This window comes from Condylura cristata, unplaced genomic scaffold (genome assembly GCF_000260355.1).
Source record: "Condylura cristata isolate star-nosed mole 26May11 unplaced genomic scaffold, ConCri1.0 scaffold00006, whole genome shotgun sequence".
NCBI classification, from domain to species: Eukaryota; Metazoa; Chordata; class Mammalia; order Eulipotyphla; family Talpidae; genus Condylura; species Condylura cristata.
Genome location: NW_004567107.1, coordinates 42,086,074 through 42,107,690, shown reverse-complemented (window position 1 = coordinate 42,107,690; position 21,617 = coordinate 42,086,074). Strand labels below are relative to the sequence as shown.

The window sequence follows — 21,617 nt, the reverse complement described above, 5'->3', positions numbered from 1 at the left end:
CATTATAGTAACACAGTTCAGGATATCTGAACTATCCAAATATTTACCCCCTAGCTTTTTTGCATTTCTGGATCTGGTTAATGGAGCATTTTTATCAATACCTTTCTCCTTGGAGGAATTCTCCTGCCTATTCCTTTTTCTTTTCAGGTTCAATGGCCATTCTGGTATCCAGCAGAAAAGAGTGGCTTGGAGTAAGGCCAATCATATTTTCATTATATTTGTTTTTTTCTCCAGTAAGAAATTCAGTGGTAGAAAGAGATGCCACTTTATTTTCTGAAACAATGATGAATTCTTATATATAAGGGTCATAGATCAGAATCTTTGTACTTAGTTATCGTCCCTCTTACCATCTGTATTTTCACCAAAATCTTGTGTATATCATTCACTAACTTGAATATTCTATTTGGGGTGCTAAATCTGCTACAATGGAGAAAACAGACAAAAGTTCCTATTTTGAGCTGTATATCTAAGGGTACTTATTGATAAGCAGTCTTTTAACTTAACAGTGAGAAACATTTCCCATGTTCCATGTTACGTAGGGACATCTATTTGTTTCCTATAACTCTTGACAATTTGAGATACCTAATAAATACTTAAAACAATAATTCAGATTGCAGGAGCAGTGTAGTAAGCAGAAAAGGAAAGATCTTGTGGCTGCACACACCCATCAGAGTGTGGAATAGTAGAACAGAGATGGGAGGTTACAAATTGGCTTGTCAACATTAGGAATTAATGTCCACAGATCTCACAAGATAAAAGGGCGAGTTTCCTGTCATCCTTATAGAGGGAAGTCACAAGGACCCTGGGATCTATTGAAATTCCTTAGGTTTCACAAATGCAACATCCATTCTTCTGTCTCAAATCCATTTATATAGATTTCTGTGCTCTTTACCTTCAAATCCAAATTTAATGCCAATGTAATATTCTGGGAGTAGGTTTTGGAGGAAGACTAACAATATATGACAGGAAATAATCTGTGAGGCAGAGGGTCAGCAAGAGAAAATTCAGTCCATCAGAACATAGGTTTATAAGTATAAGATGGGCACATTCTTCGAGAGATTAGGATGCTGAGAAATTTTATAATTGCAGACTTGGATTCAGAGAAACCAGAAGTCACCTATTTAGTGGAGTGAATATAATTTGGGAGTTTTGTTACCACTAAACAACAGTAGTCTAGGCCACAAGATCAGTGTGAGGTCAATAGTTAAGCCCAAGATTTCTGAGTCACTTTCATGACTTATTGTGACTTCATCTTGACCGTATGTGTTCATGTTTGTTAAATATGAAGCTTTCCAGGCCTTTCCCCAGAGATTCTGGATTTACTGAATCTTCCATAGATCTGAGACAGATTTGATTGTGTAGTACCACTTTAAGAATCACTGGTTTAAATCTTAAGGGCACCTCATCATGGCTTGCCAAACAGAGATAATTCTAAGGAAGCAGTCATCCCATGACTAAAGAAATAAATACTTTATAGCTTGCTTCTCCATTACCCCCTGGGGAAGTCTTTATAAATGCAACACAACCTAAAACTTGTAGAAAACCAGCATGAGTCTCATGGACCTCAAGGTAGGCTGTAGCACTTGTTTTAGAAATCCCTTTAAGTCTCTGTTTGGGATCTTCTTCTGCACCTGACCTTTCTTAGAACATAGCTGGTTTGGAAGGGCAAGAACACATAGAATTAAATTTTCATTCTTTTCTATGCTACTTTTATTGTGCTACTTTTTATTTTATTAGGCCCACATCCCCCTGAGTTAAAGGCTGCTTGTGAGTTTGGTGAAGAGCTTGACACAACTAAAGACGGATTGGTCTTTGTTCTCAGAGAAAGTAAGATGATAAGCAACACCAGAATTATGAGAGTTGAGGGGCTAGAATTTTCAACAGGTTTTACTCTTTGCAAAATGTTTTCATGCTTCCTATTTCATTTGATCCTTGCAGCCACCACTATGGGTATATATACTGTAACAAAGTGCCCTTTATAGAGAAATTTCCAACTCATTCTTATCAATCTTGACTTTTTACCAGAGTATTTATCTCATACAACCATCAGACATAGAATATTTAAATCCTCCACCCTCTGTTCCAGGTCTTACAAGTATTCAGGATTTTTGAGTCACAGGGTATATATTCAGCAAGTGATGGAATGTGGAGGGCAACTCACAGGCAGCTGGGTACTCAGTCCCCTTCCATTTGTTCCCGATGCTTCCTCCTCTTCCTGTTGTGACAGTTCTGCTACCATATCAGTGTTATTAGTTCTTTTTTATGAAAAGGAAATCAAAGGCTCAGAGAGGTTAAAGCTACACAGCCAGTAAATAGCAAAGCTGGTTTTCAAATTCATCTCAAACTCCTCAAATTTTATGGTTTTGAGAGTTTCTGTTTTATGTAATTTCCAAATACGAATTATCACTGTCAGGATTCAGTGAACCATTTTACTATATAACTGTATATACCCACACATGGCAATTACTGAGACACATTGCAATTAGTTTATTTTGGCAGCTTATCATTTTGAGAATTTGGAAGCCATAGGCCACCATGCGTTAGGGTTTTGGGTGGGTTCAGAAGCTATAAATAAAAAATCAGTTAAATTTTTTAACCAAGCAATTGTTATACATGCCTTCCTTCTTATTCTGATTTTTCCCCCCATATCCTAATTGTCATTTTCAGCAACACTCTCTGCCCACTTCCATTCCTTTATTTGAGCACTTTGCAGATAACAATCCCTAGCTCTCTTCTACCCTGTCCCTGGAAATGAGTATATAAGTCTTAAGATGAGAATGTGACTCAACAACACATAACATTAGCAACTTCTAAGACGCTCTGAGTGCCCAAGCAAAGGATCACCCATTGTTCAGAGTGCATCTCACTGCCCAGGAATGGAAGCTATAGGTTAAAGGTGTCCTATTTCTTAGAAATAGGTCGACTTTTCTAACTAGAAGCCTTTATATTGCAGCCCATCTGACTGAGGGTAAGGAAACCAGGCATTGCTTCAGTGATTGACTTTTGAACCAATACTGTGGAATACCTTTATTAGTAGTGTGCCCAAATAGAATTATAAGAGTTATTATTTCCATTATTTTCCTCTTTCTCAGTATAGTAGTTGCTTAAATGTCAGTCGTAAATAGCTCTAGTGCTTTGCAAGCTGGTTCAGTTCTCAGCCCAAAGAAAAATCTGTCTTGCTAACACAGTCTGTGTGAGCTGTTCCTGCGGCTTCCCCATTTATAGATTCTGTATTAAAATGAAGAGTCAGTTTCTCCATCACTTCTAGGCAGGAATCTAAGATAAAGACCTAGGTAATATTGATGGCTAAAGATTAGGAGCCAAGGCAAAAATTATAACCAAATTGCATTGGTTTTGCTATTTTAGAGTAGTAACATTTTATATTTAAGGTCAGTTGTCTGGGAGCACTTGTTTAAGAGTTGCTTATATAGTAGTCAAAAACCAATAAATATTTGTCAGCTTATTCAATTGTAATCATACTACTTTATTGAGGGCCTTCTAGATGAAGAAAATATGTGAGATACTTTTATAAATACCCTTACATAAACTTTTCCCCACAACTCTACAAAATAGGTATTATTTTAAAAGAAAATAAGGCTCAAGAAAATAAGACACACAGAGTTGGTTAATGGGTCCTCTAAGACTCAAAATTAGATACAAGTTGTTCATGCAATGGATAGAAATAAAACTGTGTCTAAATCAGAAAATTGACTAAAAGAATTTCTGTAATGTCTTTGTTTCTATTCTTGAAAGAATACATAATTTTTTAATGATTAGGTGATTTTATCAATTTTACTAATTAATTCAATACTTTTCTCCCAATAAAAATGTGCTATGTCATGTTGAAAGAACTAAGTTTGTGATCTAGCAGGGAGAGGCAGCCAAAATATGGCAAGATTTTGCTTAAATTAATTCAGTCCATAAACTTAAGCCCTGTAGTATATGTGAACTATGTTACCAAGTCTTGGTTTGAAACTTGAGAGCTATGAGTATTTGAATAATTTATTTTAACTTATCTGGTTTTGTTTCTTTTCTTATTCTATAAACTAGGAACACTACTACTTAATCAAACATTGTTATAAGGATGAAGATTTTCTGTGTAAACACCTGTCTCAGAACAAATAATTATTAGTTCCTTTCCAACTTACAGAATTCCCTTGAGTGGTTGGTATAAAACATCTACCAAAATGTCAAAGCAAGGGGACTACAAATGAGAAAGCTTTGAACTTAATAGGAGATTGATTATATGATCCATGTTTTAATTCTGCCACACATTTGTTTTAAGATAAAGACTAAATATGTGAATACTTACAATATCTGGATGTTTGAAAAATATTAAAGTGGCTATATAGGTTTTCCATTTTTCTCTTGTTCTCATTGTATGTAAATGAAGGGTTGGTTCTGGAGGCAAGGGGTTCAAGGCTTCTCTAGTGGGACAAGGGGTAAAGTGCAGCATTATGAAGCTATCTGCGGCCACTGCAGCATTAGTTCAATCCCTGGCCAGGGAGATGACACACATGGTATGGTTGACTTCTCCTGACCCGCAGGCTGCACACCTCAGCAGTATATTTTAGTCAGTCTTCATGTTCTGCTCCCCATTCTGCCTCTGGTAACTCTTCTCATCCCCCACACCTCTGGCCTATATCCTGTTCTTGTATGCATAACTAAATAAATCTTAAAAAAAAAAAAAAAAGACAAAGGATACAACAATTGCTCTGATTCCATCTCTATGGTTTAGTTTTTGTTATTTTTTTAAAGATTTATTTATTTGTGCATACAGAACTGGGGTACAGGCCAGAGGCTCAGGGGCAGTGAGAGGCTTCACCAGAGACAGAGTGGGGAGCAGAACAGGCAGATCGACGAAGTACACTGCTGAGGGGAGCAGCAGGCGGGTCAGGAGAGGTCTGCCATGCCATGTGGTCACCTCTGGGGCAGGCAGTAATCGAACTCATGCTGAAGTGGCTTTAGCTTCTCAGTGCAGTGCTTTAACCCGCTGCACCACCAGGGAGGGCCTCCATCTCTATGTTAATAAAATAGGAACATTTGTTTGACTCACCTACTTACAGACTGCCAGATAGGTACCTAAGAATGAATCTTAGTTTTCTAATTCTGTGCTATCTTATGAGTGATTCCCTGGCCTTTCTCTAGATAAAGTTTGAATACATAACACTAGTCTGAGAAGATGTGACCACCACCTTCCCCACCCCAGACCATATTCTCATAGCCTATAGGAACTTTACCAGAGACTTACCTGTATTTTTCTCTTTTCTTCACACTGGTTTTTGTGATGGATTACGGAAGGCATGTAAAGAGGGTGACTCAAGGTTCTTGAGAGTAAGAAAATCCACAAAGAACTGAAGAAGAGGAAATTAGGGGATTTACATCCGGGGGAATGGGTCTTGCATATGCCACTATCCCTGGAGCTCTGACTGCAGTTCTCCCACTCATTCATGCCCTTGCACATGAACCAATCATATGACTGGGGCCAAAAATTCTATTCTTCCTGAAGTAACCCATGAAAGTATAATCTCTCCATAAGAATAATTAGAGTCATAAACCTCATAAATATGTATCCTTTCTTTCACTTGGCTGGCAAGCAAGTATACCACCACAAAGATGAGAGGCTGCCAGCTGTGCCCCTGCACCAATCTGTTTGTCCTCCTACCCTGGCAGGAATTCCTCTCTGCTAGGACAGAGCTCTGGGATGACCTCCGATCATACCTACCACTGGACAGGGACAAACAAAGGGAACCACAGTCCATACTCTTTCAAAAAGTCTTGAGAGCACCCAAAGTCATTCTTACTGGTTGGTTTGTTCTCTTCCTAGCTTGAATAGCATCTCAAGAAGAGAAATGCCTCTCTTTATATCCCTTAAAGAAAATTTCCTTTCTATTGTCATATGTAGTATGAAATTATGTTACTTGACTTCCTGCTTACATGTTGACTTTTTTTATACTAAAATAAGTGCTCCAAGAGGTCATGGAATGTGTTTTTACACAGTGCAATCTCAGCACTTGAGCAACTGCTTCATATAATTTGTTGAAAAAATACAATCTAAAATGTTTTGTGTTATCAGAATAGGGAAAGAAAACTGAAAAATAACATTTGTAGACTGTTAACTATGTTAGGCACAAGTTCAGCACTTTACATGGTTCATCTCTTTTAATTCTCTTTGTTTTTGCAGTTACATTATGAAGCAAGTACTGTGAATTTTTTACAGAAGTACAACAGCCAAGGCAAATGCACACATTGGTCAGTGTTTCTTTAAAAAGATCAAGTGAATAGAAGATGCCTGGGTTTGGGCAGTAGCTGAAAAACTTCAGCGTTTGGTGTGGATTTCTGATATGATACACTCTGCATGATGCAGGAGTTGAAGGGTTTTTCATTTGAAAGATATCAGAGAGTTTTGGAAAGCAGTTATTCTCAGCATCGTCTCCAAGAAAGATATGCCAAATTTGATCAGGTTGCTACACTTTGGGGAAGTAGTTCCAGAGGACCTCTTCTGTTAGGGACTCCATAAGTGAGCTTTCTGAGTCTATTAGTTGTCATCATTGTGGGTGTGGAGATCAGTCTTAATACTGAAAGTTGTCTACCCAGTGCTTTTCTTGGTGCCTCGAGTTTAATGTGTTTTTCCAGCCTCACCATAAAGAACAAAAGTTTTGTTCTGCCAAGTATCTGCTACATACTAATATCTGTTAAGCACACGCCTCCTGACATGTCACCTTATGAGCTACAGACTGATGGTGTTCATCTCCACTCATGTGGGTAAATAATTAGGTAGAATGTCCTTTGGTTCCACAGTCATGTGATAGAGAAGTTGGAGACCAGCCTGTGCTAGCTGCTGCTCCAGTGGATATGGTGAGTTTGGCCCACAGTCCAAAGGGAGGAGAGTGGGTTGACAAGTTTCCTTTCACTTCATCTTTCTAGAAGGGAAAACTGTTCCTCCAGAAGAGCTGGGATTTCCTACTTTAATTTAAAGCAAAGCTCATCTACCTGCTTAAAGGTTGCAAGTTAAATGACTATTAGACTGGGAGTCTAAGAACCATTATCTGGTTTTTATTTAAATTCTTGGTGGGTTATGTGGGTTTCCCCTCCCCAGGAATTTAATCAGAAGCATTCCTGAAATAAAATTTGCTAAACCTAGGAATGCAAGTTGCTTTGAGGATACATGGTCCAATATAGTAGCCACTTTGCCATGTGTGGTTATTTACATTTAACTTAATTAAAATGAAAAATGATTGAAAAGTCACTTTCTCAGTCAGAGTCACCATGTCTCAAGTGCTTAGTAATGATCTGTAGCTTCTTTTTTGGACAGTACATGTCCATAATTTCAGAGAGTTTTACTGGACAGTGCGGCTCTGGAGAAAACCTTTGTATTAATCATATTTAGTCATGCAATTCCTTTCTCTTCTAACTTCCTCCACTCCCCTTCACCTTTGGAAAGGAAATGCACACCCAGCTTCATAGGGCTGCTTTATCATCATTAACAGCAAGAGTGACCATGAATGCCTGACCTAACCTGTCATCACAGAGACATTAGTGACCTAATGTGACAAAGTAAAGAGGAAAGGTTTTTAAGAATGAATTTTAGTAAATGTGAAGTTACAGATAATAATAGGGCAAAAAGCAGGATACAAAACAATAAATACAATATTCCAGGTTTTTGCCTCTATATCTGGCCATAGCTGAAATGTGGAGATAAAGATAATTTTTTCCTTTCTTTGTCGATATTGTTTCACACTCCCTACTTGGTATAACTAAGCCCCAATATCTTTTATAACTTGAAAACTGAGTTTTTTTTTTTAGAAGGAAAAAAATTCCCCAAATAGAGAAAAGGTGAAATGATTATCCTTAACCTTTAGAAGCTATAATCTATGTAAAATTTTATCGGCAAATTCCTTTCAGTTGCCTTCATTTTTGGAGATAAAATAGCTTCCAAAACAGGAGAGGGGTGATTTTGTGACCAGTTTCGACAATGGATACTTATTGCCAACACAAGTTTATATGTATATTCTTCTGCTGTTATAGATGTATGTGTTCTTGCTCCAGCTGCATTGTCAATCCCAGGGAGTGAAGTATTATCTTCTTTTTCTTTGGTCTCTCCAACAGCACCTTAACTATCATAGACTTACTGATTGACTGACAAATTGGCTGACCTTGCTATTCCTGTTATGTTTTATGCCCACAAAATGTGTTAACATCTTGCTTCATTTTGCTTTGGGTCCAAGAGGTAGTGTTCCTTCCAGACTTACTATGTGAGATCCAGCAGCTGGAATACAGAAGTCATTCATCAGTGTGAGTTAGGCTTTCTCTGCATTTATGTGTGTGGCAAAACCCTAGTGGAATTTTTTTAAATTTCATTAGTTTTGTGGAAATAGTACTGGGAAGAGGTTATGTTAAAGCTCTGATTCGAGTGACCACAGTCATCCACACCAGTGTATTTGGCATCTCTAGTAATTGGCTTCTTGGAGGTAGAGATTGAAGAAAGAGGATTTTCTTTCCCTGAGTTGGCTGTGAGAGTGATAAAGCATGCTTGTGGGGCCATTCTAGTTCAACTGTTTTTCAGTTTAGCCAAGACACCCACAGGCAGGAATTATGGTCCACTCTGTCTTCTCACTCATACCAGATGGTCAAGGGATCTGCAAGATGGAGCCAGAATGTCGGGTTTAATGTTTAACCTCACTGGGTATGTTTCATTGTATCAGTTTTTATACTTGACAACACTGAAGTGTGGACTGCAGTCATGTGACATTTCTACTCTCTTTTGGAAGCTGGAGAGAAGATGTGAGGAGCCCAATTGATTGTCACAAAAAGCCAGTAAAAGTCTTTATCACTGTACCTGAAATACCTGAATAATTATTGGTCTTATCTGGGAATTTGTAGCACTATCATCTGTTGTTCTTAGAAGGCTATTATTAGACTGAGGAATGTGATCAGAAAATTTATGGGTGACAAAGGTGAGCAGAGCCACCATGGAAAGGATATAAATTAGCAATTTGCTCAGTAAGGAGACATTGCATTCTAATAAACCAGTGATGATGGATATGCCATGTTTATATGTGCCTGGCCACTGACTATCCAAAGTCGAGATGAGACAAAATAATTTCCCAGACCTTGAAACTACACAGTCCAGTTTCCTTCCATCCATTTAACCTTTTTGCTCAAAACAGAAAAAACTTTATATAAAGGAAGAAATCAGAATGTGTGTTAATTAGTCCATAGTCTAGAGACCAGCATGGACAGGAGGGATATAGCTTAGGTCTCCAGAGATTCCAAGAGTTTTCCAGAGGATTCCACCTATATGGAGAACTGGGTGTATATTATATATATTTTTCTGAACTAATTATTATAATTTTTTGTTTTACTCCTTTGGTAAGCATACTTAGTATTAAATATTTATATAAAATTATATAACTAGTTATATTATCAAGTTATATAATATAAATATTGATTCATTTAATTTTCTAAATGTTCAGTGAGGACTCAGTACTACTCGTATTCCATTTTACAAATTAGAAAACTGAGCCACTATGAGGCTATAGTAATTTACCATGATACACAGTCAGTAAATGGTTAAGCTAGAATTTGAACCCAGGCAGTTTGCCCCCAGAGAATTTGTGACCTATTCTATACATAGATTGCACATTTCTAGCCACCAGATTAAGTTTTGTATTTTGCTTGATTTCCAAATGACCTTATATTGGCCTATAAATTATTAAAAATTCCTTGGAAATATTGTTTTAATGACTACTTAGTATTCCCATCTTGTAAACCTACTACTCTTTGCTTAATTATTCTCGATGGCTAGCCATTGGGCTCTTCAATTTCCTGCTAGGGTAGCTTGCACTGTGACGACTATGTGCAGGATTTCTTCTGTCCTTTAGAATGTACTTTAGGATACAAGCTCAGGAGTGAAATCCCCATACGCAAAATTTGTATACAGCTTTAAGGTATAGGTTTTCAAATTGTTTTCCCAAAAGTATATCCTTTTTTTAATGTCAAATACTGTCTAGAAGAACCTTCTTTAACATTCTCACTCCAGCACTCAGGATGATTTTTAGATGTCTTAACTAATGTAATAGGTAGACTATGGTATTTTATTGTTTTCTCGATTTTTACTTCTTGGTCTTCCTCCCAAGCCTTATGTGGATATTTCTCTTGGTTCTGAATGACACATACTTACAAAGAATATTATTATTTTGTTTTCTATTGAGTGTGCTCTGTGCATAAATCTACATCAATCCCTGGATCAATCCCTGGAACACTAGAGGGCCAGTCTGTGTCTTTATGAACAAAGCATACATTCTTTGGTGTCCCACAACAATAAAACAACAGATTGCCCAACAAGGGTAATTTGAGAAGTTACATAGGCTAGCTGAGGGTACTGATCAGAAACAAGATGGGATATAGATGGTTGTACTTACAGAGAGCTAAAAAGAACCCAAATAGTTCCTCCTCTTCCTGCTGATGGAGGCAAGTTTCTTTAGCCAGATTTTAAAGCTTCCAGTCTTAAAAAGAAGCAGTTTTCATGGAGTTAGGTACAGGAACCCAAAGTCCATGATCTAGTTATGTTTCTCCATCATGTAATGTTTATGGAAGGGCATTTCCTCTACTAACCCCCCATCTTTTACCCTCTAGAAACAGAGTAGTGACATCAATGACAACTGACATGTATAAAACACTTTACAATGTTATGTATGTACTTTCATATCCAGTGACTCACTTAATCTTCATAATCGCTCATTGAAATAGACAATAGCATTAACATTTTATAGTTGAAAAAACAGACACAATGAAAAGGAGAGAGACTGCAGAAGAGCTGCGACTTTCCCTTCAATAAAGTAGCAAGTGAAGATTTTATTGTATTTTTAAAAGTATATTGTACTAGAAGGAAGTAATCCACTGACTTAAATGTATAAAGAAAGAAGAAAGTAAGGAGTCATTAAAAATGTGGAAGAGCACAGAAAGGGACCACACAGGATCCCAGGGACAATGCCATTCGATGAAAAAAAAAAAAAATGAAAGAGATAAGTGAGATAGGATTAACAAAATATTGATGACTATTTTTAAATATTAAGAAATCTTTCCTCTATGTCCTTATTATATTATTTATCCACTTGCAGTTTTCCCACTTATTGTAAAACTCAATAATAATAGCTACACAAAGTAAGTCAGAAGGAGAAAGACAAATACCAGATGATGTCACTTATATGTACAATCCAGAGAAATCAAAGGGTCACAAAAAGTCAAACTCAGAAACTGACCCATGAAAGCAGATAATAGAACTGAGATATTCAGAAGAGGAGGGGCAGGGGAAACCACAAGCACAGAGTAGGGAGGGAATACACTGGTCTCAGGCCAGTGGAGCCCCATGGTAATAGCACCAGAAGGGGTGGATCCTATGCTTCCAAAATATAAACAGCAATGCAAACCAAGGTTATCTAAACTTTAAAAAATCAGCAATAAAAGTGAACTGTAGTACATCCAACTGTGGGATGTTATATACTCTTTCTATTAAAATACTGAGGAAGCTGTAGATGTGTTTGAATTTATCTGTTAGAAGAACAGCTGGCTAGATAGACTTTGAGTTTTTTAAAAGGTGGACCCTGTTTTAACCCTTCTCCAGATTTTTAACTGAATATTTAACAATAGAATGGAATGTAATATAAAGGAAAGGAAGGAAGATTTTGAAGCCTGACAGGACCTGGAATAGGAATGTCCTCTGAAAGCCAGTCCTTCAGTGTCTAGGACTCTTTGGATTGTCTGGGAAAGATGACAAGCCCATCAGCTTCAGTTCCCAGAACAGGAAGTAAAAATGTAAAATCCACAAGCTTTGGGAACCTCTGAAGGTAGATGACCTTCTGCGAAAAGAGTGCTTCCAAATGCTTTCTCAGGTTACACGTGAGCCTAAAATGTTCAGTGTGTTTTTGTCACATGAAACCAAGCTGGGTGAGGGTCCAGCTGGATTAGAATGATCTTCAGAATTTGTGCCCTGAGGAAGCTCAACACTGTGTTTGTATTTCAGGGTTTTATGGACAGCTGCAGACATTGTGTCCCCCCCATTACCCCGACTCCCAGAGAACAGTGCCGCCCAGCAGCTCCTGCAGTGTGGTGCCTGCCTTCGAAGACTGCTTGGTCCCCACATCCATGGGCCAGGCTGGCTTTGATGTTTTCCACAGAGCCTTCTCAACTCACTCGGGCATTACAGGTGTGTTCATGTCTGTGATATAGAAACTCAGGCAGGCTGAGAGATGAGAATAGGTGGGTTTCCTGTGAGAAACCTGGACTAGACTTGCCCCAGCAATGATCATATTAAATGCTGTTGAACCTACCACTGAGATGTCTCTCATATTTATTTTCCTCTCCAGCCCTCCTCCAGGCACTTCTACCACTCCACCTCAGAAGCCATCACTTATCTCCCAGGCTATAACATCAACCTTCCAACAAGTCTCCCTGAGACAACTTGTTGCCTGTATCATCCTGCCTTCCAAGCTACCATGAACATTGCCTTTCAAAAATGAAGGCTAAAAAAACCACTTCCCTGCTCACATGACATATAATTTTCAGCTACCTAAGGAACACAGCCTGCTCTTTTTGACATGATATTCAAACCTCTCATGTGTTAGGCCAGATCAAATTCTCCGGACCTGCCCTCGTATAACATGCTCTGCATCTGAGCTTTGCTACCATACCTAGCCTCACATACCCCCACCTCTCTATTTTTGTTCACTCTTTCCTGCTTCTGGAAGGTTCTTCCTTACTTCTTCATCTGTAAGAATCTATCCTTTTAATAATTCTTTTTTATCTCCTTTTTGAGGCCAGCCTCATCCCTTTCCTTTACTTTACTTTAAACATTTGACTTTTATTTCAACATTTTACTTTTATTTAGTGTCAAGACTTAAGGCATCTGCCTGCACATCACCATCTTCCACAACCAAGGTCCCCAAGGACAGCTACCCATTGAAGCCCCTAGGCCAGCATGGTACCTCCACAGCCCCCGTCAGCATTAGCTACACTTCCCAGTGGGTGTGACTAGGCAAGCGTTACTGACTTTCTGTATTAATTCTCTTCCAGTGTATGATCTGCCTTCGGGTTCTTCAAACCTCTTTGGTGAGCCTGTTCGCAGTGGGCCTGAAGATGCCACATTCTTACAGATCAGTGCTGTGGATCGTTGTCCTAGTCAGCTCTCTTCTGTTTATACTGAAGGCTAACAGCTCCTGACCTCCACTACCACTGGCATCCAGAACCTTCTTATTGCTTGCCACCTTCTGTTTTCACACTGTCATAGACTGCATGAAAAAGGATGTCAATTAAATCAGGAGAAACTTCAGTCACAGTATCTCTTTGGAAGTCTGGACTGGATGGTCATAGCTGGGCTTTGCAGGATTGTTTCCAATGATTTCTTCTTCTCTGGGTTTGCTAGACCAGGTGACTAGCAAGGCTGTCTTTGCATAAGGGATTATGGAACATCACTCTGCTGGATACCTGTTACATCCTGACTGTAAGCCCTGAAAGGACACCAGTGAAATGATATGCACATGAAAATGTAGTTAGGGGATCGCCCTTGCTGAAACTCCAAATAGGAAGGACAACCCAAATTTCTAGGAGCACAGTGACCTACATCACCCAGTGTTCTTCTTCCTCAGTGCTGGTCCAGGCAACACCAGACACAACAAGAAAAATCCACATCCAAAGTACAGCATGGATTCAACTCTCGGAGAAGATTGGGTGTCCTAACACAGCCTTGCACAGCGAGCTGGCTGTCTCTCGGCTCATACATACATATCCTCATGCTATCAGTTGCTTTCTCTGTTTCTCCAAAAGCAAAATAAGAAGGTTCTGTTGAGCCCTTGCAAGACACCACAGCTTGTTTTATGGTCCAGAAACTTGTTATTTACATCTGTTTTGAAAGGAAAAAATACTTAGAGTTCTGTCCTTTGGATAAACATTATTTTAATCTCCTCAGCTACATATATTTCACTACAGCTGTAATTCTGTTTTACCCCCTCCCCCAACCTTCACAGCACCTGTGAACATCCCTGGAATGTTAGTTTTGCATTTAGCAAAGGCTATCTGACAGAAACGGGTGGGCATACCCCTTCTCTGTGCTAGAGCAAGAGCCCTTGGGGGTTGAATGTTCAGTGATTCCACCTCGAAGACCTTATTCAGAGAAAAAGGTCACCTGACTGGCTCACCCATATCCTCTACTCTGGTGCTCTGCCCAGAGACATGCTAGAAGATGTGAGAACAAAGACATACCAAGTCATGTATCTGGCTTCTCATGGAAAACCAAATTAGAGATGCCAGTGGCTGGTTCTTTTGCACAGCCTCACCTCCAGTAGGGTATCCATCCATTTCTGCCTGTGTGTCTCCTCTGTACTTCGCCATGCCCTTTTTTGTGTTATTCTCATCCTTGCCCACCATGTGCCATTGCCTGATCATCCACTCTTGGCAAGGTCTGACCTAAGGCAGGTAGAGGAAACAGGTCTGGAAAGATGGGCAAAAGAAGGTAACCTCTTTTCTGAAACTCTGACTTGAGGGCCTGGAATTTTCAGAGCATTTGGCTATTTGATATCACCTGAATGGAAAGCCATTTTTTTGTGACACCTGTGCAACACTATTCAAAAGCTCCTTAGTCCTATGAAATGGGCTGTAAAAATTACCCAGGTCCCAAGGAATGCCAGTAAATTCTGACTTTCTGGTACTATCACATTTCATGATTTCTTTTCTCTCTTTAAAAATGTTTTCTGAACAAAAATGAAACAATGCTATTTGTCAAAATGAGATAATTATAATTTTCAACAAGACAATTAAACAGCTTGGTGTCAGACTTGGGATCCAGTGACAGTTTGTATCCTGACAAACGAGTCCTTCCCGTCTGGCTGCAGTCCGTAGTAATGTTGGGCCTGTTTCTGGACTTCATTCCAACATTCACTAGAATAAGGTGAAGAAAGACTGAAGTGTTGGTTCCGCTTTTACAATGCACTGCATCAACCTATTTTCTCTGACTAGTGGGCTCTGACCTGAGAAAAGACATTCAAGTCTGCAAGAGATGAGTTGTTCATTTTACCAAAATCTGCTCGCTTTACGAAAAGATACATGACATGTGTCTTTCCCAAATGAGCTGTCAAGCTGCATGTAAAGTCCTACCCTTCTTGCAGACTTTGTTTGGGCCTGTCACTTGACCTTAACAAGGACACATGCATGTTAACACTGGCATCCCTCATATTGTCCTTTTTCATGCCCTGGAAAGAAAGGAAATCTCTGGTATCTTTACAGACAGTCTATCCATTCTTAAATACCAAAGCCTTTACGAGGAACTCAAAGCACATTTCATTTGTGTGATGAGGAGGAAAATAATGAAAAGGTAAGGTTGCTGTTAAGTTGATGTTGTCAGTCCTGCCTTCTGGCTTTTTTTATTAGTTCAAAGTAGAAAGGGGGAAGAAGGAGAAATCCAGGACCTGAATCTCAGAAACTATGGATGTTGTTTCCCTCTTAGGGTTCTTAGGGTGGAGGAGATGGTGGTATGTCCACTTCTGGTCATAATGTGGCCTGTCCTCGGTGTAGGTAAAGGAAGATAGGAGGTTGTGGCCACTCTCTACAAGGCAACCTTCCTCAGCAGGAATTCATGCTGCCCCTGAGGGGCATTCATGTTTGCAGAGTGAGTGTGTAAGAAAAAAGACCCAGTGGAGGAGGGCAGTGGAAAGTCACATGCCCTCTCCTACCCCTCAGTGTACCCCAGAGCTGAGGGCTTCAGGACATGTCACACTCAAGTTCCTTCTAGACTATACATGCTGTCTTTAGACTCCAGAATCTCCCTTGACCTGTCCCTTGCTTGCTTTCACACTGCAGAAAACTTATATATGCTTCCCATGATTATGTTCGTAGCAATAAAAGTGGAAACTTCAAAAAATCATTCCCTGCCCTTTCCTAGCCTTTTTAGTTTTGATATGGTATTTTCATAAATATCCAAACAGAGATTGTCATTCCCCCTTTAAAAAAACAAACAACAACAACAACAAAAAAACAAAAACTGTTTCTTGTGAAAATACATCCAAATACATCCAATTATCCTATCCCATTAAAAAAAAAAATCAGTATGCCTAGAGACATTTTATTTACTGCATTGCCTTAATTCCCTAACAGGACTGCATGAAAATGTCAGGTGTAATTTAGCCACTGATTAGCTGTTAAAATATTATTTAAATATTTACTAGTCCTGTGAAGTAGCTGCCTATTCCTATGTCTCCCCCAAATTACAAAGGTGATTCTAAAGTGGACAAAAGGTCTTCAGTGTATCACAGCACAGTGTCTGGTGGTAACAGAGTGCTGTTCTGTTGTTTTTTAAAATTATCTGATGTCAAGCACATTAGTGAACTAGAATGGAGGTAAATGTTTAATGCCTCCATCCGAGAACCTTGACTTTCCAGTTGCCTTAAAGTATTGGGAATAGTCGTTGTAAATGTTCAATTTAATTATTTGGTATTTTATTTGACTTTGACCACGTCATTTTATAGTATCATTTTTTAATGGCACTTTTGTTGGTGGTGTGGAATTTCTACAGTCACTTTCTTTCTTTTCCTTTCTTTTTTTTTGCAATGAATAAAGCAAAAAAGAAAGAAAGAAAAACTATTCATTGGAGAAATGGCTAGTGTAAAAAAGAAGAGATTCCTTTTGTATAGACAGCAAAACATCCTGTGTAATGTTGCTGACATAAAGCACTTTGGGGGGGAAAAAGTGGAAATCTGTTTTCCATAAATCACACAGACTCTTGTACATAGTTATATATAATCACGTAGAGAAATGAACTGCATATATCATACTGGATATGGGGCCGATTTTACTCTAGGGGCACATCTGGTGCTTATTGTCATAAATCTTTTAAAGAATTAGGTACACTTTTTTTTCTATTAATATGTATAGTTTTGTGATTTGTCACAGTTATGTTTCATATAATCATAAGTTATTTTGTCTTGTTTCATGAAGTCCTTTTTTTATGTCAAAAGTAAAATGAAGGGATTGTGCACTTGGTACAGAATAAAACTGGAACTAGAGGATACACCCGCCTGCCTGAAATCCTCCTTTAGCATGTTGTTTTAAAACACAATGGCAACAACCGCTTTTTGTTTGTTTGTTTGTTTTATTATTTTGTTTTGTTTTACCATCAGCCTCCTGCATATTGGGATGGTAATTATAATTAGAAGCAGATGGGGGTGGGGGAGGGAATGTCTAAGGCCAGCTTTAAAATGCCGCATTGCTTTGGGCCAGAGCTGCAGCCTGGATTTAATTATAGATATGAGGACGAAATGGCAGTAAAAATGAATGTGTCCCTGAATCCTTTACATGTTGGGAGTGTCCATAAATAAAACATGAAGTTTTATTTCATCAGATTTAATTAAAGCTTTTATACATGTTTTATTGGTTATTCTATTAATCCGCTTCACAAACTGGATAAATGTGTGCTAGGGCTTGGGATTTATTTGTGCTTTTTCAGTGTGTGCTACATCATGCTGCAGAAATGCTATAACACTTGGTCTTCCAGGTGATGGGGTTTCAGCAGGCTGAGCATTAAAGGAGTGGAACTTTCTGCCCTATCTCCTAATACTTTGTAGAGAAAAAGGAATAGCAGCTTCTTGTGAGCTGAAACCAGAACCTTTGAAGTTTTCTGATTAGGCAAAAGAGAAAGTGGCAGTTACCGTTTCTCTGGTCCCATATGCTGTGCCCTCTACCCTCCTCTACTCTAAAGAGGGCCAGCTGACCAGTTATTGGACATGATGGACTTTCCTCAACTCCCTCGCACCAGGGGCATGCGAGGGTGGCCAGGACACTCTCGTACTTGGCTGGCCTCTTAACCAAGCACATGAATTCAAAAGATACCATGTTATCTCAAGGATGTTTCTTAAAACACCCCTGTTTTCCTGCTACATCTTTTAAGACTTGTCAATTATATTACGAGAAGATACAAAGCAGAAGGTGGAATGGCTCCTGTGCACCATGTGTGACTCTTCAGGGTGCTGAGGGGGCAGGCAGCAGACCCTTTTGGTTCGTGACTTGGAAATAGAAATAGTACTGATGGAAACAACACAAAGAGCTTCTCTGCTCCCTAAAAAGAGATAGCTGGTGGAAGTGTGATTTGGTCCACTCCAAAACTTCCTTGCAAGACAGTTTGACATTAAATGGTAGAACTGAAGATAAATATAACCATGATATTCATTAATTCCACTTCTCTCTCAAGAGAGTCTCAAGTCTACAATGGTTTAGATGTGAGATCTTCATAGCATTACTAGTCACAATGGGCAAAAACTGGACACGACGGAGCTATCCTTCAACAGCAATATGAACAAATGAAATGCTAATGAAAAATGGTGCGAAAGTAATACAGTGAAATGTCACTCAGCAGAGGCAGCGGCAGAACTATTGCACTCACCAACAGAACTGAGTCTCCCCACCTATGTTAAGAAAGATAAGTCAGTGTACAGCAAACCTACAATGTTCATCTATTTATATACTTTCGAAACATAAAAAGTTCCATTTCAGAGTTGAGGTGGGAAAAGTATAAGTAGCAGGGACAATATTATTATCACGAGCATCCAGATACTGATTAAGTCTGACTGGGAGGACTGCTGACCAACACTTTTTATTTCTCAACCCATGTGTTAGGTTAATCAGGTGTTTACTTTTTTATATTTACACATATAAAATTACAGATTTTAGTTGAAATGCCAGTGAAGGCCAAGTCTTATCCCCTGTTCCAGAGATCTGCAAATTCTATCAACACTAGACTCTGCTATTGTAGCTCAAAAGCAGCTATAGACTACAAGCAATGGGTATAGCTGTGTTCCAATTAAAACGTTATTTATGGGCACAAATTTGAATTTCACATAACTTTCAGATGTTGGGAAATATTTTTCTTCTATTTTTTTCAACTATTAAAAATAGTTTTTAAAAACTTATTTCAAAGCTGTACAAAAACAGACAAAAGAATAAAAAAAAAAGGACCAGACAGGATTTGTTCTTGGACCACAGTTTAAACCATAGTCAACTGACAGCACTTTCCACAGTCCTTCCCAGAAATACTCACCCAAAGAAAAGCACAGTTAGAAGTCCTCTGCTTATTCCTCTGCAATGTTGGGTCCTGTTCCTAGAGCAAATTCATGAGTTCTATTGATGAAGCTTTTCTTTGTTTAGATTCTGGGTTCTGCTCCCCGGGATACAGATGAATGCTTCAAGCCTGGAGTGCCATTCAACTTTATCTCTGGATTTGAAGTTTTTAATAAAAGGAACTGGGCACAGAGAGATCTGTGTGAATTGGAAAATGAGCACCCATTCTTTCCAAGCTAACCAAATATTTGCTGGATCTTGGCAGCCAGAGCCAACCTTTCCCTCTGAAATACTGAGAGGCTATAAGTAACGGGAGACTTCATTTTTCGCAGGCCATAGCTCCTGTGAGAAGCTGGAGCTGCTTCTAAAAACCTGCAGCTTTCTCAGGGAGAGGAAAATTGGGATTTTATGTTCAGTGACTCCACTGAGAAATGATTGGAGTGGAGTCAGGGGCTCTGTCAGTGCTAATGTGCCCCTCCACGCAGCAGTAGAGCTGCTCAGTCCTCAGAACACCTTCTCTGGCCCCTGGTTTCCTATAATGCCTAGCTCCCTGATTCCCAAACTTGAGGGTTAGGGAGCCCTGACAATACTGCCTTTCAGCTACTCACACTTCGGAGAGTGAGACTGAATTCACACGGACACAAGAATATATGCTGTCTACTTCACGCTTGTGATAAAATAGGTATTTTCAAAAACGTGGGTAGTCATGAATCCTGGATCTTTGTTAAATATTATCATGGACTAAATCCTCTTCAGCAGGTCTCCCTGGTTGTTTCACATGCTTAGGTTTGTGTATTGTTTATAGTTCTTATGTTAAAGCGACTGAGAACACAGTATCTTGGGTAAAATAACCCAAACTTTATGGAGCGTTTAACCAAGAGAAAACTTAGAGCACATCCAGTCCAGACTCAGCATTTCACAGAGAAGGAAATTGGGCTTGTTTCATTTATTCCATTTGTTCATTTTAATCATTCAACATTTATTGTCTATGATCAACAGAGGTAAAGTAGCTCTTATCCTCACAGAGATAGCCACAGGGTGATTCCAGGGATCAGCAAGCCAAGAACATGCCTAGGGCTACTGAATGCACACCCCACAGCTGGAGTTGAATGTTAGGGGTAAGATGAAAGCATCTGCATTTTAAATTAGCTCTTCAGGTGGTTGTTTATACAACAAACAATGCAGTGGAGGAGGCAACCCATTTAACAGGGCAGCACTAAGGAAGAGTGGCTTCCCATCCCTGCCTGTGGAGACCAGAGGGTGGGGTAAGCTTTTCCTGATGGCAAGGGTGAATGCCTGAGTTCATCCTGATAGCTAAAATAATCTTTAAGAATCAGAGGAAGGGTGGACCAGGGAAGGAAGAGTGTGACTATGTGCAGAACCACCAGAGGAAATTAATCTACCAGGGTCACCCCAGAAATCTTGGAAAGTTGAAGATGTTGCATTCTCTGGGCTTTTTGAGAAATTCTTCACTGGCCCTGAGTGGCAGCCCTTCTGTGTTACCACTGTTAACTTAGTTTGAAGAATGGTTGATAAAAGTTTATAGAATTTTTTTTTAACTTGGGACCTCTCAGAGCCTTTACTAAAGAAAGACAATGAAGCAGACTTCTCAGCTTGTTAAGGAAGTGTATTTGTTAAGAGGCAAAAATACATTTTTTTAAATAATAAAATAGTTTATTTTTACATCATTTTGTGCAGTTTTCCATATCTGGTGTAATCACCGTGGGCTTCCCATCACCAAATCACCCATGTGCCATCACCATAGTGCAGTGCATTTCCCTCCCCCCACTGTTTTTGATCCCATTCCCCACTCCACCTCCATAAAATGTCTCCAGTATATAGCTGTTCATTATTATTATTTTCTCGCCTGGTACATTATAATCCTGCTATGAGTGAAACCGTCCGGTAATTTTCCTTTTCTTTCTAGCTTATTTCACTAAGTATGATATTCTCCAGCTCCATCCATGTTGCTGCAAAAGACATATTTATTTATTTATTTTGCTGAGTAATATTCCACTATGCATATGTACCACATCTTTTTAATCCAATCATTCACTTTTGGGCATTTGGGCTGTTTCCATGTCTTTCCAATTGTAAATAAAGCAGCAATAAACATGGGGGTATAAGTATCTTTTTCAATCAGTATTTTTGTGTCTTTTGGGTAGATACCTAGGAGTGGGATTGCTGGGTCGTAGGGAAGCTCCATGTTTAGCAGTTTGAGGAACCTCCAAACAGTTTTCCATAGTGGTTGTACTCATTTGCATTCCCACCAGCAGTGCAGGAGAGTCCCTCTTACCAACATTTGTTGTTGCTAGTTGTTTGAAGATGTGCCATTCTCACTGGGGTGAGGTGGTATCTCATTGTGGTTTAAATTTGCATCTCCCTTATTACAAGTGATGTTGAACATTTTTTCATATGCTTGTTGGCCATCTGCATTTCCTCTTTGGAGAAGTCTTTTTAGCTCTCCTGCCCATTTTTTTGATGGGGTTGTTTAACTTTATTTTTGTTGAGTTTCA

General features: G+C 39.1%; 1 protein-coding gene across 1 annotated transcript in view; it reads left to right on the top strand.

Annotated features, from left to right (window-relative positions):
* GLIS3 (GLIS family zinc finger 3) overlaps positions 1–13,319 on the top strand; it is a 453,341-nt gene extending 440,022 nt beyond the window's left edge. The window contains exons 10-11 of the mRNA XM_004677635.1: positions 12,026–12,208; positions 13,075–13,319. Coding sequence (XP_004677692.1) covers positions 12,026–12,208; positions 13,075–13,211 — 320 coding nt within the window. The 3' untranslated portion in view covers positions 13,212–13,319. The remainder of the gene's footprint in view (positions 1–12,025; positions 12,209–13,074) is intronic.
* The last annotated feature ends 8,298 nt before the right edge of the window (positions 13,320–21,617 follow it).